Below are 18,316 nucleotides of genomic sequence, written 5' to 3'. Positions count from 1 at the left end.
TAGACACAGCCTTTATACTTTCACCAGTGAGTTTTAGATTAATATGAACAGTTCATAAAAACAATCTGAGGGAATTTAATAGGTAGGAAAATAAGTCAGGAGACTGAGTCAGTATGAAGCACTGTATGCTTGTTTTTGTTTGGTAGTTTTTGCAAATGTAAGTGTTTGTAGGTGTAGTACCCCCCCCCCCCCCCCCCCCCATAATAACATCTCCAGGCGTCTGTGACCAAAAATCGTTTGACCTCGAAATCGTAATCGCGATCACCAGACGATTAATTGCACAGTCTGCTATTTTGCCTCTTCAGTGCGCTAGTCCAGCTGCTGCAGCGGCTTCCTGCATCAGTAGTGATGAAGATGACAACACCAGTGTGGATGAATGGCTCAGTTCGCTTTAAAAAAATCAGTTAAGAAGTCAAAAGTAATATGTGCCATGTGTCAATTAAGATATCACTGAAGTACTGTGAGTTGGAGCTACCACCTACCTGAATCAAAGAAGTTAGCTACAGCACTTGCTAAATTGGTGGCAACTGACTGCAGACTAGTGAACATTGTGGAAGACTCAGGTCTGAGGGACGTCCTCAAGTTGGCATGCTGTGACCAGTCATAAGTCTCACTTTCACATTACCTCACATTCCTTTTCAACTGAATGTAAAGTTAATGGAGCTATGGAGTATTTTTGTTTGTTATGCACCTTATTGAAATGTGCTGCACATTTTGTTGACGTAGTCCTGCATATTTCTTTTTGTGGAACAGAGTAATGTTTAAAAATAAAAACAAAAAAATGTATTTCACAGAATAAACACTTTGAAGTTGTCTCCTGCCTCTAAGTCATGGTTTCAAGACCACACTGTTGTAGCAGTGCAGCACTGATTTGAAATGAATAAATCCAAAAGATCAGTCAAGATCATAAAGTAAATTTCTTTGCATTGATATGATTCCCAATCAAGACACTCTGGTAAGAATTGCTTTCCCTTTTTAGGATGGACTTCAAATCTGTTTTGCACCATCATGGAATTTTAAACATGATTAAAAATGTGATTCATTGCAATCAACGATTGAAATCCAGCGATTAATCATGGTTAAAAAAATAATTGACAGCCCTAAGAATAACAATAAAATGTTGAATATGTATTAAAGTTAATAATAATGATACAAAAATACATGAAAATCTTTAAATAAATCCAGACAGACATAAGAAAAAAGCAATTAATTTGACTTCAAAGGGTTTTATCAACTATGTTCCTGTAATATTTTAAATCTGTGGCTTTTCTCTTGTTTGTTAGAGCAAGAGAGTTAAGAATTGAATTAAATTCAATTTAAAAAAGAGGCTTGTGAACCTCAAGATTTTTGAGAGTTTTGTTTTTGGCAGCGTGAAAGCACTAGATTAATGTTTTTCTTTAAATGTGTGTGAATAATCCCATCGGGGGTGGGCCGCGATGAAACAGCCAGACATGAAAAATAAACCATTCATTCATTCATTCATTCATTCATTCATGTTCCATCATAAATACACATACTTGGTGTTTACAGTAATGTTAAGATGTTATGGTATCAGGTATCTCCACCAGTCGGTGCTGTTCAGGCAGCTGGGAGTCCTTGTGTTTGGGTAAAAAGGAAAAACAGCAGGAGAGAGAGTAGAGCTTGCAGGGGATCAAGCAGGTGTAATGGCTGACTGACCTGTGTTCAGACTTCACTAAAGTTACGAGGAAATCCCAGAGCATGTTGGACTATTTCATTCCTTCTCGCACAACCAAGTCACTTACATTACTTTGAAATGGAAAAAAGTTTAAAAAGTTGGGTATAAGCATAAATGTCCTTAAAGAGCAAAATGTCTCAATATTTGAGTTTCTGTAACTGAAAGTATGCAGAGGCAGTAGTTGATCTAAAAAATGTACAGGAGACCTATCATCACTTTGTGGCCTGTTTAAAAATTCATCTCATGTTGCTCAGAGTCTGAATGTATCAGACAGCAAAAGCACAAACACCCAAGCTGTGGTGAGGTGAGCTTACGCAGACACGCCGACTGGACAAATGACAGCTTAGAGGCAAAACATATCACCTCAGTGCACTTTATCTTTTTTGTACAATGAGGAATATACAGGCTCTTTTGGGGGTTATTTCTAGGCTATTTTAATGCAAAAATGGTGAATGCTTAAAAAAAACATTACTTCATCATATGCTGTTGTAGCCAGTAAAGTAAATGCAAAAAAATAAAAATAAAATAAATACATAAAATAAAAATGGAAATTTCATACTGCTAACTGGGTCTGGAGAACGAGACTGCAGACAAGAAAAAAACGAGGGTATTTTCTAAGAGTGTGTAAAGGCTAACCAAAAATACTTGAGTGGAGGAGAAGTTTAAATTGTGAAACTGATCAGAGGAGAAATACATATAGTCTTAATAATATATCTTTTTTTATTCATATTGTATTTCAAAGACAAAGGCGCTAGAGGGCGGTAATAAGGCGCAGTCAGTGCCGTTTTAGTTAAACACAAAGAAAAAAAAAAGACAGAAGAAGAAGCGGAACGTCACACAGCCGGAACCTTTGAACAGAAGCTTCACTGCTAAACTCGGATTTGTTTATTGGTTACGCCTTGCGAACAGCTGCTTTGAGCGGCTAGTAGCTAGCTACAGACTAGCTAACTTAACTGTAGTCAAATTATATTACTCCTTTCCACCTTTTACATTTCACGGGTAAGTGCGCCATTAACTGAAATAAAAATGTAATTGCTGATTGGGCTGATGCTTTTAAAAAAAGTCGCCTAAACGACGACAAGCTAACACGAGCTAACCGGGCAAAAAGCTAATGTTATGCGAGTTTCTTAACTAGCTTACGTTTAACCTAGTGTTACCTTAGCTTTAATGTACAGCAAATAGCCTCCAGTCAACCGAATAAAAGATGTAAGCTGCATGTGGCCAATGTACAACAAGATAGAAGACGTCTACTGAACTGTTACGATCCGCTCCTGTATTCAAAACATATTAACTACACTCAGTACTGCTCATTTTAACTAATTGTTTAATTCACAAGTAGCAATTTATGTCAGCCCATGTTAGGGTCTGGAGGATGACTTGTATGTCGGGTTTACAAGAAACAATCTCTTGTCTTATTTGGGGTTGTTTGTATTTTCACAGATAACGTTTTAACTGTACAGTAAGTGAAAGATGTCACGTATATTCTTACCTTAAACCTCCCAGGGTGACAGTTGCCATGGAGCCTGCCTGCCGTAAAGACAAGCCAAAACTGAACTCTACCCCGACCAGAGGAGACAGAGCCAAGCAGAAGTCTGCACAGCAAGAGCTCAAACAACGACAGAGAGCTGAGGTGACTAACGGCACCATTTTTAAACATGGCACACATACTGTACACCGGAGATACTCAACTTGCTTTGCCACTTTTACGAAATGAAAGGAGTATATAGTGTAGTATATAAAATAAATGAATTGTCTTTTTCCAACTTCAAACTCAGTCATAGCAGCCCCGCACAGGTCAGATGTACATAGGGGCGTTCTTAGGATTTGAGTACATTGCCCCTAATGACTGTGATATGAGCTTGAAAGTAAAGGCAGTAAAAATACCCCAAAAAGGCCTAGGGCCCATGGGGTTAAAAAGTACCGAAATAAGGTACCATTTGGTACCGGTACCGAATTCCAGATACCGGTACCGGTACCATATCGGTTCAATTATGAACGGTACCCAACCCTACCCTGGACGTGCGTCCCAGGGGGGTTAACCAGCTCTATTTTGATACACTGTGAATCACCCTACAGTATTTAGCCCACAGGCCCTAAGTTTAGTATCACTGCTGTATATAATCCTACTCCCCAAGAGATTTTATTATGGTAGTGTGGCAAATGTTTTATATGTCACGTTACTTCTCACTTAATGTCTGTTTTCTTCTCTTCATTAACAGATTTATGCTTTGAACAAGGTGATGACAGAGTTGGAACAGCAGCAGTTTGAGGCCTTTTGCAAACAGATGCAGTCACAAGGAGAATAATGAGTTCAGCCCAGCCTCTTTCATCTGGACCAGGACCTGTCACCCTGCAGAAACACGATGTACGCACACTACTACCGACACAAAGTCACGCTTAAACCTACACTGATGTTCAATAATATGATCTTTGCTCTAATGTGTTACTGATTCAAATTTGTGACACTTTCACCTGAATATGCCAGAGAGTAGTTTTGTTAACTGAAAGCATTGAAGGTGAAAGAGTCCAAACAAGAACAACTGGAAGCAGAGTTCCATATTTCATCAGGTCTTTGCTTAAATATCATATATATATATATATATATATATATATATGTATATATAATATTTGTTACATTTCTGTAATGGTTAAACTGAGCTTGCCTTCTCATTTTTTCAATACTGTCCAAACTGAAATTTACATGTGTTGAGTTTCTGTGGTTGACCAGGTCAAACTCAGATGATCTGTAAGTTTACTCACCCAAGTGGCAGCAGTGTTAATCACTCTGGAAGGGCAATGGTGATCAATTTTCTCAGGTGGTCAGATCCCTTCCAGTTAAAAGCACTTTTGAAAACGGGCTTCGGAGCTTATCACCTCTCACTAGTAGTTTTCTCAAGTCAGAAGTGTAATGTAAGCATCTTTGAGGAACAGTTTTTCTCAGAGAACCATCCAATGTGTTTTGCACTCCCATGTACAAAACATCCATTCATGTGAAGACAATGAAGTTTTTAATTGATGAATGATGACTGAAAAGTTTTTATTCTGTTTTCTTTGTAACTCAGGCTGCAATTTGCGATTTGCTTGCTAACAGCACTACAGCTGGATATCACATTGTTTTTGGCTCTATGATCTAATGAAATGCTGCACTGTCTCACATTTGCCATGATGAAGGAAAATATTGACTGAACCGAAAAAGTACTAGTAATTTTAGCGACTGTTGAAAGACTGCAATTCATAGAAACAATGTCAGAACATCAGTGACTCATAAACATATATTAATGTAGCTTTAAAACAGGCGGTGCCCTTAAAGCTGGGGTAGGCAGTTTTATTATGGCGTCAATGGGCAAAAATGCAATAATTACTTTCCAGCATATTTTAATTCAAGTGGATAATCAAAATTAGACTTCTGCACCTTATCCTGGCTCTGTTTTTTAGGCTTTGGAAAATCTAGCCTGGAACCATATCACTGTGCAGAAGGAAGTGTGCATCTACAGCAGTAGATGCACACTTCCTTCTGCGCAGCGATACAGTTGGCAGGTGTAGTTCAGTAGAAAGAAAATAGTTCCTACATGAAACTGCTCACAACAAGGTCTGTGGATTATCTTGAGTAACCAGGTTATGGTTTCTGGAAAGAGACATTGCTGTTGAGTTTTTTTAAATGTAGTTTTTGGCGCTTTGAGCACCACACGCCGAGTGCCACCTAGTTCCATTAATTGCAGGGAAGGCAGACAGCTCTACCGCTGATGTCTCCAACACTCTGCAACTCACAACAGAACAATCTAGATTGATAAATAGTAAAGTACAGGAAAAATATGTACTTTTTGATTTTGGGGTTACTGTATGTTGTGGCTGCACATGTCTGTGCTTGTCTGATGGGAAGGGTTTAGGACAGAGAGGGGAAAGCTGCATGAGGAGGGTCTATTTCCAAATTCTGCTTTGTGTTTGTTTTGCTTTCTCCAGAAAACTGCCTGCCCCAGCTTTAATATGCCAGTGTTAATGGTGCTCACCTTGAACACTGTCTTGTGAATGACATTGTATGCAGTGCCAATAGTGTCGCATTCACAAGTTTTGCAATCTAAACAACTTCTATTTATGGCGTTGACTGCAAAATATTTTTATTGTTAAGAACAGTATGTCAACTTTCACTTGAGTTATATAAGTTTGGTTTAATGAAAATAAAAATTAGTTGTTTTTTAAAATGTGTGTGTTTATCAATAGTTCTTTGCATGTTATCCGTATACTAAAGTAAAACAGAGGACAACGGTTATGGCTACATGTCTAATCTTATCTTCCTTGTATTTCCTGGCCCTTGTTCTTTAAATGTGGCTTAAAGAGCAACCTGCAGGTTTAATTTTTTTTTTTTTACTAAATTCATACTTAGCCTTTACTGAAAATTACCATTTAAAAGTTGATACAGGATATTATAGCCCTTTTAAATAGGAATTTTGTAATCTCACAGATTCTGCCTTCTCCTTTGCCCAGCAGCCAAGAAACAAGACACAGGAACTTATTGGGTCTTTGAGGGGCTGCATTGTTTATTCATGGGCACATTGTAACCTGCACTCTACATTTACTGCCACAGGTGACAGTCGCTGCAGTGTTGCATGAATGTTGTCATCACATACTGCTGACGTGATGTTTGTGGTCTAGACCCAGTAGTATGCCCATACAGTTGACACTAGACAGTTGATACTGTTGAATTCAGCAATGGCCACATTTTTTTTAATCATCTATCTGAGTTATTAAGTGTTGATTACTTGACCCTGGATGAGTCCCCATTTGTTATGACCTGGCTCAAGTGGTCACAACAAAAGGGAGACACACCATTAACAAGTTTTAACAAGTGATTTTTATTTACACAGATTAAACCAAATTAAAAGGTTAACTTAAATAATTAAAGTATGGAGTGTGAACATCAGTAAGGTCAGTAGTGCATAATGTGCATTAGTGGAAGAAGGTGCAAAAAAGCAACAAAAAGGACTGTTGACAAAAAGGAACATAACCAAACCAGACGGGAGAGGAGCAGAGATGCAGCAGGAAAGTGGAGAACCAGCCAAAGAGAAAGACTGCAGACTACTGCCATCGACAAGTGCCATTGCCATAAGGGGGTTTACTTGGTCTGCAACAGTGTTTGGGTGGGTGGAGCACATCAGGTAGCATTTACATGAATGCCAGGACCCAAGGCTTCCCAATGGATTTTTGCACTATAACAAGATGATCAATGTTATTCACTTCACCCACCAGTGGTTTTAATGTAGCACAGACAGGTGAATTACACAGCCACAAGATAATAACATAGGGGTCATCACAATTTACTCATGCACTGTACTTCAGTACAGTTTTGAGGTACTTGAACAGTCTTTCCTCTGAAATGTAGTAAAGTGAAATATTAAGTAGCATAAAATGAGAATACTTAAAGGAGCTATATGTAAGAAATCTAAAGCAAATAGTCGTAAAATCCTCCTAATATGTCACAGAGACTAAGGAATAATGTTCATATAACATACTGATCTCACCGACAACAATAGTACAGCCAGAATATTATAACATTTTTACAGTCTGCAAATCATGTTTATGTTTTGAATTTGTGTTTTGGCCTGCTGCGCCACCCACTGCTGTCTACCAGTCACGCAGTCAGTAGAGTCTCAACATGAGTTACAGTTACGACTGAGCTACAGCAGCACGGCAAGCAGCATTAGCAGTGTCCCGGTACATAGTATTAGCAGCCGGCTCCTCCTCAGCTGTATCCCAGCAGCAGCGTTAGCAGCAGAGAAGCCGGACTTGCTCGAATGGTTCGCTGGAAAACCGAAGATCAAGGACGCGGCGACGCGGCCCTGCCACGGCAGCCGCCCGTGTGTAAACAAATCAGTCTCCAGCGCGCCGCTGTCCAGCAACCTCGAATCTGTAGGGGAGGGGGGGGCGGCAGTATTTTTGAATTTGAGTGCAGTAACCGTTTTGGCCACATTCTTACATACAGCGCCTTTAAGTAAACTACAAGTACCTTGAAATTCTACCTAAGTGCAGTACTTGACTAAATGCACTTCGTAACGTTCCAGCACTGCTCACAAGAAAAAAACATTTCCAACAACCTACAGTCTGTTTCTTGTAAATAAGGACAAACCACAGGCACACACCTTTGAATTCTACATTGACGGTAACAATTGAAGGATAAAGGATGACCACATTCAGCTGATTAGATCTTGAAAGGAAAGTTCAACTCCACAAAACAGGCAATTATGTAGTTCACCATGTAGTTCATCATTTTAATTCCAATTTCAATGTTAAACCACTTGACTGCTTACAACAACTCCATCCACCAAACACAGTCCAGAGACAGTAACACATCATATCACTGACTGTATTGAAAGCAGTAATTTTAGTATTTAAAGTTAGTAAAGCTGCTGTGGTACCATGACGGTGGTTTTTTTTGCAGATTTGTAAGTTCAGCCTTCGTAACAGCAGTGTCTTTTCACAGCATGAACAGCACTATGCGTAATATACAGAGGGGTAAGCTAGGTGCATAAGGCAAAGATGGTCCTCTTAAAACCTGGAAACCTACACTCCAAGCTGGAGTCCTTACATTACTCTAGTTCTCTGTCCTCATCTTCCTCCTTTATCTCTCAGTGTGTCCCTAACTACTTGGCTCCCTTCTCCTTTCTTTCTTTTTCCTCTTGTTCAGACCTCAACAGTAACAGAGCTCCCAGTGACCCGGACTCCAAACCAACCGTCCCAGAACTTGGTGTCTTGTCCTCCATGTTCAAAGGAGATGAAACGCATTCCAGGTCCGTAGTCAGAAAATGTATGGGTGATCTGGAGTTTAAGCAGAGAGAAAAAAAACACTGTGACTGTCGATTCAGTAAGTGTCCCAAAACAACAAGTTTATGTTAAAGTGAAGGTGCCCTGTCATGGCCATGGTAATTAGGACAAGAGCAAAGGAGCAGGTAAGGTGACGTTTTTATAGCATGACAAAGTCTAAAATAGGTATAAGGTTGACGCAACATTACAGTTAACACATAAAGTGCTGTTTGGTTCTTCTTTCCAACCAGTAGTCAACACTGCAAAAACAATGAAGGCAACAAATGTTCCCTAACCTCAATACAGTCATCATTTTAATTCCAAACCACAGTGTTTCTCTAACATTAAGCTGCATTATGACCAATTTTAGTCTTCTCTCTAAATTCAATAGAGCCAGTCCGGCAACATGCCAATGCAGGGTCGTCTGCCAAAATAATTGAACCTGGTTCAATTATTGCCGCCATGCAAAGCGACATCACCTGAAATTGACTGATTCTAAGTCCCGCCCCTTAGTTACTGTTGCTAGGTCAGAAAAGCTAAGAGACACGTGGCGATGCCAGTTTCGTTTAGCCGAATGCTGCAGTTTTTCTTAGATAGTTTCTGGGCATCAGGCAATATAGTTTAAAGAGGCAGACAGTGACAAATGATGCACTTCAAAGGAAGGATATATTTACAATGTAATCTTTTATAAACAAGGCAAACAGCGTGAATTGAGGCTTCTGGTCTCAACGATAAAGGGTGAAGTAAAGACCAAAGATGAGAAGACTATCAGTCAACATCACTCCTGCACTGCTGGGTATGTATCCCCTGTAAAGTACTCTATGTATTAACTGTATTACTGACTACAGACCATGGTGCTGCACATCTCTCTTAAAGAAAATTACCTTAGTTACTTTTGGGGGATAGAGAGAGATAATATAAACAAAGGAGCATTAGCTTTGAACTTTTCTGGCTGATGATAATTTGTGTCAGCAACCAATTTATCTGTCCTTTCCCACATCTCTGACATTACCACAGAAATAAGGAGGAAGCAAACCTGGCCAATGTTGGTGGTCTGACATTGGGCTTTGATGTAGCTATGTGCTAGCCAGCCAGTTAGCTAGCGTTCTGCTAACATTATTTTAGTTAGGATGTGACCATACAGTATCTACAGTTGTGCAGTATTTTAAGATCTAGTAAGCCTCTTAACACATGAATCTGTAGACTTCCTAGATTGCATTTTGTTGTCTCATCAGTACCTTAAAAAACACATCAACACCAACGCAGCCCCCTTCAGTCTTTATACCTGAGAGCATAGGTGTGACCACAAGTGGAGTCACAGAATTAAGACGGACATTACCACTGATAGTGTTTTCCTATCATGACTTTAGTCTGTTTGATATAGAATCACTGTGCTCTTCATGCATGTCCCTGTATTCCAGCCACTGAATGTACAGAGCGTTCCCCTCTCTGCGCACCTGCTTCCACGAACAGTCGTCACACTCTGGGACGAGAGTCACTGGCTCAGGTTTGAACTCCTGTATGACCTCTTGATTCTCATCCAGCAGACACACGTTCATTTGGTAGGTGCAGCCACAATCCGACCTCCCGCAGTACCTGCAGGATGAGCCATCCGTTAATCAGAGACAACAGCTACTGACACAAGGTGAATGCATGCATGTTTGCCCACCACTGACTTACCAGTCCTCCACTGTGACTGGTGGCTGAGCGTCCAACTGTTCACTGGAGAAATCCTCCGCTATCAAGTCGATCACCTGCCTCTTCAGACACAGCCTAGGACGCACGTTTTTTTTAGAGAGCAGGAGGATTTTTCATGGGATGGATGACAAATAATTGAATTCATATTCATATAGCAAATCATATATATATATATATATATATATATATATATATATATATATATATATATATATATATATATATATATATATATACACATATACATATACATATATGGTTACAGAAATCATGTATTTCCATGTATTTGATGGGTACTCTCTCTGGAAATTGGAGCTGTGTTGAGCGGCGTGTTGATTTCTTAGTACCTCAACATGAGGACTGCAACAAACACTCACTCAAAGGAGGTTGCAAAGTATTTTGTCACTCCATCGTTGCAGAACTCGTAGCCACAGTCTCCTGGCATGTCCTCCACCTTCCACTGACTCCCTCCATTCTCCGTCAGCTCCCAGAATTCCAGCTGCTCTGGGAGGGAAATTAGCAGTTTTAGGCTACTATAGCAGTATTGTGTATTTTCTAGCATGTCCACGATCAAGTTCAAATCCAAAAGCAGGTTTAAATAAATGACTTGATTAAACAAAATGACATTACAGCAAACACTTAAAAAAAAATCAAGTCTCTGTGAGCGTCAGATCTCAGTGACTGTTCAAAGCCATACCAACCACATCCCCATTGTATAGAAACACAAACTCTTGCTAGTGGCAAGTCATTGTCATTCCAAGAGAAATGGTTTCACAATTTCCCATGGCTATACAGTCCATCATTAAAAGGAGTCTCGTTTCAAGCCAGTCCTCTTTTGGACAGAAGGCAGATGCTGCTCTCATTAGTTCTAGCTTCAGAAACTGGAAAAAAGCCATTTAGAAATTCACAGCGCACCAAAACTCACAAGTCCGCTGTCACTATGTGACTGTGAGTGCACATCACCTGAATCCAGTCAGTGTCCAGTGCTCCAGCACATGGGGTAAACAGCAGGAGGTAGCAAGACACTGCTTACAGAAAATTGTTTGTTCTGTATGACGTGGCAAAACAGGGACAAGCCTTGAGAGGCCACACTGATGAAAGTGGTAATCTGTATCAACTTCTGACACGCAGAAGAGGATGATCCCATTTTACTAAAGTGGTTAACAGAGCACACTATAATGTGCACAAGCCCCAAAGCACAGAATGAAATTCTGAACATCATAGCCAATAAAATAATTCGAGGCATTGCAAATGAAATTAGGTCTTGTCCCATTGTTCAGTTTTCAGTCCTTGTGGATGGTACTCAGGATGATTCTGGTGCTCAACAAGAAAGTGTCTGTCTGCGTTGTGTGGACCATGACCTTGTCCCACATGAGGAGTTTGGTGGGCTTTACAGAGTGTCTGAAACAACAGGGCAAGCCATTGCAATGATGGTAGCTGATGTTTTGTTGAGGCTCAATCTGCCCATGTCTGGCTTTCGTGGGCAGACTTATGATGGTGCATCAAACATTGCAGGAAAATACACAGGTGCACAGGCAATACTGAGGAAGCAGCAGCCACTAGCCCTCTGTGTGCACTGTGGTGCACACTGTGTTAATCTTATTACACAGGCTGGCTGCTCGGCCTCCCCACTGATTTGGGACTACCTTTCTTGGGTCAAACAGTTAGGCATCCAGTTCAGCCAGTCAAGAAAATTTCAGAGCATGCTTGAAAACCTTGCTCAGTTGTTGTTGGAGAGCTTGAATGCCTTAACATTTCTCTGCAGAAGAAAACTCAGACTGTGTCTGGTATGCAGGCTGCAGCATTGGTTGACTATAGATTGCATTGACTCTATTGAAATGACACATGGAAGAGGCCTTGCTGGCAAAGCAGTGGATCAGTACAGGGCAGAGTTCTTTAAAGTACTGGACACTGTGCAGGTTCAGTTTGGTGACCATTTTAAGAGCCTAAAGATGGTGCACTCCTTACTAGGGAGTTAGACAATTCTCTAAATCAGTACCCTGAGCTGAACAGCAATTCTCTTTCTATGCAGTTACCCCTCTAGCAAAAAATACCCCTGTAGCAGCATTGAAGAGGCAGCAGAGATTTTAAGAGGACTGCCAGTTGAGGTGCATGGGCTGTTTGAGGTTCTCATCAGACTTCTGTTGGTGGTGTCAATAGTTGTGTTTCCATTACAGTTTTGCGCAAAACAAATGCGATATTTCTAAAGTTTAGTTACTTGCAGGTGTTTCCATTAAAAGGTGTTTTGCATATGAGCCGTAATTCTCGTAAAATCTTGTCCAGCGAGACTCCACTTTGTTTGCGGAAGTAAGATGGACATTCCAAATCTCTTGCGAGCTGGAACAATCATCTCGGTTGCCACTGCTGCTGTTGCAGTAGTCTACAACCGAAGACGAAGAGAGTGAGTGGTATTCCAAAGGCAAAGTCCTTATGTGTGGTAGCAACCACGGATAAAGGATTTCTGGGAGAGGATCGCGAACGAGGAATTAGAGGACTTGAATGTCCGGTGACGTATATTTGTGAAAAAAGTGTTTCCATTAAACTTTTGCGATATACTTCTATATCGACACGTCTGAAAAACCACCTCATGAGAGCGTAAAAACTTTTTCTCGATATATGAGAGTTTTTTCGAAATGTTTTATTGCGATATTTAGGTTTTGCACATTTCTAGGGTTAATGGAAACGCACTTAGTGTCTTCATGTGAGGATGAGAGGAGTTTTAGTGCACTGCGCAGATTAAAGACTTGGCTAAAGGCTAGCATGGTCCAAGTCATACTGAACAATATTACGGTCTGTAATGTACAGTACATAAAGAGATACTGGACAAGCTGGACATGAAAAACATCTGCCAGGATTTTGTCAGATCCAGCGAAAGCCAAGGAAATATTTTTGGTTCATTTGTTTAGGCCTGTTAGCTGAATAATGCAGGTCTTCTTCTATGATACAAAGAAAAGTTGTAGTGTGCTAGACGTTGTGCTTTAGTTTAAGTGGAGTACATAGCTATAACAAAAGTTATATTGCACAATACAGTATAGTTTATATTTATTTAATCTTTTGTATACACTTACAACTTACCATTTCAATGTACATAGTGCTGTGCATATTTAAGTTGTCCTACATTCAGAGGCATAATTTCTCAACTTGTTTTGCAAGAAGCCACAATAAACACGTTTTGTGTAAAGTATTTTTATTTGATTTTGTGGGGTTGTTCATTGAAGGATTTATTCTGCCTATAAACGTGCATTTATTTAGAGATTTATATTCTTGTGAAGCATTGTAGCAGAGACAAAATGAGAGACACTTATCAAATGACCACAGAAATACATGATGACAAGATGAATTCAAACTGAAACTATCTTCATCATGATTTTCAGTCTTTGTAATAGGAAAAACGACACCCATATTTGATGTACATTGCCACTTACTAGTTATTCTTGGTAATGGAGGTTGAACATATTAAAAACCTTTATATAGGGGTGACTGTATTGATAAGGGATGCTATTCTTAACATTGATATTACTTTCAATGCATTTTACCATACATGTTCCATTTATATGTGCTACAACAGTAAATTTGACTGCAACTTTGTTGGTCCCCCCCAAAAATTGCTCTTGAGAAATATTTCTGTTTATCGTCCCACCAACAATGAAATGGAATTTCCGCCCTTGGTCTGACCAGGAACAAAACAGGCTCAGGATCAGAACTAATGCAGTCCCATTTTTCTCCAAATGTAAAAGTTAGACTTGAGGACATTCAGGGCTCAACTGTTTTGATGCTTTTAAATGTACTCTGGCAACTTATTATCATTACATTTACAAAAACAGATGTACAAAAAAAAACAGAGTGAATCAATTTATTTTTATTGTGAATTTCGCAATGATCAGGAGGCAACCTGGCACCCTATTCATTTGTGTAACAGGTGCTGGTGGGCAGATATTGTTACCTTTGGACTGTTTCCCGTTTTTGCACTAAGCTAAGCTAACTGCCTCCTAGCCATAGCCTCGTATTTACCACACATATTTACCACATGGTATTAATCTGCTGTACTAAGTCTTGGCAAGAAAAAAAAAATAAGCACAGTTCACAAAATGTTGAACTATTCCCCTAAAAATGAGCACACATTTAGCTCCATATGCAGCAGTGTGGTTAATACAGTAAAGTACAATCAATCAAAACAGTAAACAGTGAGTGATATTTAGACGGTGGCTAAGCTATTTCCAGTCTGACAGTCTTGGATGCAGTTTGTTTGTTTGTAGCCGACTCATGTGCTCAGATTAGCAGATGAATGTTAGGTCACTTTTAAATATATTTATTTGCTAAGCAAATAAAAATAGTTACCCTTTTGGCACAGACGCTGCAGTTTTAAAGCTACTGACCCTCAGATCTTTTCAATCAAATTCAGGCTGTGTTCAAAATCTACTAAGACAGTATTCATACTAAGTATGACCTAAAGATGAGTATGTAGTGTGGATTTTGAGTGCACAAAAAATGCCCAGATGTATACTAGATTAGCAAGAATTTATAAGTATAAGATGTGAGCTTATCAGTTTTAATAAACGCATTGCTCTACTTCAGACAGTCCAATGGTGGACTGCATGATGGATGGTTTAGCTAATGAACTGATAAAATAATTAAGAATGATGGCTAGTGATGTTACCGTACAGTCAAGTGGGAAAACATGGGATCTCATATACACTACAGTATATACTGTAAAAAAAATATTCAACTAAAATATTTAAAAATTTAATTTGTCTCAAAATGATACTGAAAATATGAAATTGAGTGGAAAAGCTAATGTTGATTTACATTTGTAATAAACAACTTTCATTCAGTGAAAGCACAGACTAGTCTTCAATACAGTCAGGTGATGCAGAGAAGGTGATTGCTTGAGTCAACTTCAGTGTGAACAGTCTGCTGGTAATGCCATACTTAATCATCAATTTAGTACGCAGTACATTAGAATTCGATTTTGAACACAACCTGACCAATTGTCAAGTAGCCTACCAGTGGGTGTCTTCTGGCCTCATTAGGTCCATGTCATTGGTCCAACATCCCATTAGTCCGATGGTCCGCAGTGCTGAACGGCTCCCAGTGGCCGTATTTCTACCTTGATGGTGCGCCGCAACCGGCTCTGGGTCAGCTGGGAAAGGCTTGAGGCGAAGCAGGTTCACAGCTTATGTGTTTGTCACTTTCTTTTTCATTTTATCCCACATCATGATCTTTTCCTAACCCTAACCAAGTGGTTTTTGTGCCTAAACCTAACCAGACCTTAACCACAGGGCATCATGATGATTTGGAACAATGGGTTTAATATGGTCGGAACAATGGGATGTCGGACCAATGGACAGTTACCGGCCTCACTGGGCACCATGATGAGGTAAAGAAGGCAGACACCTCACTAGAAAATTTACATGGATATGGAAAACATCAGGGACTGTCTCCCATAGGACTAGGTATTGGGTAATTTTAAGGTATTGACTTTAATAATACCAGTACCAAGTAGTATCGAAATGTCTCCAGTCAGATGATACCTGCATTCCATCTGTGAATTGTCCTGGGAATTTTATCCTTTTATTGGTTTCAAAACACCTTGCCAAGGGACTGCAGTTGAAAATTAGCCAGCTGGCTAACACTGCCACATTTACAGACATGTTGATTAATGTGAATTGTCCATATAAATAAAATACATGAAATGAAATCATCCTTTTTGCATCCGGGGTCTGATCGCAGACCCGAATCCTTGCCAAACAAGCAAAATGTCTGTTGCCATTCTCCTTCCAGGTAACGGTCAGCATAACGTTTTCCAGTTAGCACAAGCTAACACAGCAGCAATGGCTAGCATCAATCACTGAGCCCTTAAACAGTCCCAAGACATTCCCACTGACACAAAATGGCTTGACACCCATTGATAACTGTAAGGTAATGTTAGCAGTGTGGTGCTAACAGTTAGCCCTGTCACTGTGTGTGCAGCCAGGCTGTCACAACTGTCCCTGGAGTGAAGCTCACACTTCCACAACAGCAGTACAAGCCATACATCCCATCTGTGGTGTGGTGAAGTTGAGTGCGATGTATTTGACAGAGTTGGCAGTTCAGCGTACCAAGATGCCACCAAAACATTCAGAAGTATGGCTTAACTACACGCAACTTTATTTACATCATGGGTATCAAATGAAGTACTCTATTGGTATCGGTATCACTTTAAGGGTACTGGTATTATAATTTTTTAAATGATACCCAGGCCTAGTCTTCCATGCAGCTGATGAGACAATCTCACCTGGGGTGGTAAGCCCCAGAGTAGATCTAGTTACATGGTTGCAGATCCTCTATGAAGAAAATGACCTCTTACCTTCCCCATTGGGATTCTTCAGCAGGTTTTTGGCCATGATTACAGCTTATACAGAGAAGGCAGGGCCTGCGCAGGAGAAACAGGAAACAGCAACATAGATCAATAATTGCCTCTGCTGCAGTTTCTATCACGCTGCCGGATCCCATCTACCCGCTCGAATCAGCTATTGGTTTGTTCCAAACTGCATCCTCTTCATGCTGCTATATCCTCATATTTATATCTCAAACACACACACACATACAAGGATCGTCTTACAATAAAGGCCACTGACAGCTTAGACTGACTGAAAAGATCTGAAGTTGAATTTAAAATAAACAGCGGTGGACACAAGCTCATGGACAGGGTTAGCCCGATTGAAAGGGTTAAAATTAAAAGCAGCCCATATGAAAGTGGACCTGGAGTCCCAAACAGGGCCGGGTCATCTCCACAGATTCCAAACCCAAACACTAATACCCTGTCTGCTGACTCACAGCACAACAGATGAAGCAAAAGCCACCCTCTTTACATGCTGAATAGGAGGTATCATAGAGGATCAACCAGTCATCAAACAGACATCAGTCAGCAGGAAAACGACCTGGGAGAGCATGTTGGTGTGGAAACCAGTGGCTAAAGGGTCTGTTTTGGGCCAGTTTCATGGGTGTCCTGAGACTTAATGTAATTTACCTGAAGTTATTCTACCTAAGAAGTATAGAAATGACTTTAGCACTTGACAAATATATTCTCTCTATATATATATATATTTCTTTTTCTAACCACTATTACCTCATGTTTAGTGGTACATACTCAGTCAGAAACACCTAACTATTCATTTTTCGGGGTTTTCATCAATTTTGTGTTCTTGTGCCTGATGCTTGTGGGCTTTAGAGTTTGTGACATTGAAATAAGTCATTACACAAACTATAACTATTTTACAAAGAAGTAGTTTTGGTTCTTTGTTTAATAAATGTCCATGGAGGTCTTCATCTGAGGTGCAGAGAATAGACAAGGCTTTGGTCTACCAGATTTGCATGCATTAAACACTACTTAGTTGCACATTTGTCCTGCATTTCACGGCTCACCGAGGCACCAAACACAAACAGCTGAGTCATCTGCTCCTGCAGACTTAAAGTCACAGGCATAAAAGATACAGTACATGTGCTAATGCTATGCTCTTCTGTAACTGTCTATATAAGAAATCAAATGTTACTCACAGCCAGGGGAAAGCAAATGCAGTCTTCTGTTTCGTTTGTCTCTTTCTCTGACTTACACTTGAGCTCCTCTGCAGGACAGCACCTTCGTGACTGTGTGGCTTTTATAGACATGGAGCACATACACGCACATGCAGTGAGAGAGATGGGGAGGGAGGGACAGGAGGAGGAGGAGAGACACAAAACACCCCGTCTGCAGGTCGGGGCAAGCATCCATCCAGCAGAACTCAGCAGAACCACACATGCACTCAGCACAAATGTCAGTGCAAACACATCAGCACCATCAGTGGCAGAATTTAGTGCTCTTCTTTAAAGATGCAGAGTGTCTGTTGCACAAGTTAACAAAAGGAACGCCAATACAGAAAAAACATGTAAAATGCACAGAGAAAATCAAGAAGGTCTCAGGAGGCAAGTTGAGGCCTGTACCTATAAAATAAATGCATAAAACAATATCAGACAGGTACATTAGTCCAACCTTCCCAGGTCATGCAGGAGGACCATAGCTCTGGCAGGGTTACCAGGCTTTTGGACAGAGACACCTTAGCTGGCAGAGGCCTCTCCAAAATCCCCAAACACATTTCATGTATGCTGAGG

General features: G+C 40.2%; 2 protein-coding genes across 3 annotated transcripts; one reads left to right on the top strand and one right to left on the bottom strand.

Moving 5' to 3' along the window:
* The first annotated feature begins 2,537 nt into the window (after positions 1-2,537).
* On the top strand, positions 2,538-5,895 carry svbp (small vasohibin binding protein). Its single transcript, XM_033625789.2, has 3 exons — positions 2,538-2,695; positions 3,200-3,326; positions 3,916-5,895. Exons 2-3 carry the CDS (start codon positions 3,213-3,215, stop codon positions 4,000-4,002), a joined length of 201 nt encoding a protein of 66 aa, XP_033481680.1. The 5' UTR covers positions 2,538-2,695; positions 3,200-3,212; the 3' UTR covers positions 4,003-5,895.
* Positions 5,896-7,930: 2,035 nt separating this feature from the next.
* Positions 7,931-17,880, bottom strand: fbxo2 (F-box protein 2). 2 transcript variants are annotated; one of them, XM_033626231.2, is made up of 6 exons: positions 17,726-17,880; positions 16,536-16,601; positions 10,567-10,693; positions 10,172-10,264; positions 9,949-10,087; positions 7,931-8,506 (listed from the first exon to the last, which is right to left on the bottom strand). In XM_033626231.2, the coding sequence occupies exons 2-6, from the start codon at positions 16,570-16,572 to the stop codon at positions 8,372-8,374; spliced, it is 531 nt and encodes a 176-aa protein (XP_033482122.1). In that variant the 5' UTR covers positions 16,573-16,601; positions 17,726-17,880; the 3' UTR covers positions 7,931-8,371. The 2 variants fall into 2 exon arrangements, with proteins under 2 accessions (XP_033482122.1, XP_033482121.1); XM_033626230.2 differs by having other exon boundaries at positions 16,536-16,594; positions 17,725-17,873.
* Between the last annotated feature and the right edge of the window lie 436 nt (positions 17,881-18,316).

This window comes from Epinephelus lanceolatus, chromosome 1 (genome assembly GCF_041903045.1).
Source record: "Epinephelus lanceolatus isolate andai-2023 chromosome 1, ASM4190304v1, whole genome shotgun sequence".
Lineage (NCBI taxonomy): Eukaryota > Metazoa > Chordata > Actinopteri > Perciformes > Serranidae > Epinephelus > Epinephelus lanceolatus.
Note: the sequence above shows the minus strand (reverse complement) of the source record. Positions and strands in the feature narration are given on the sequence as shown.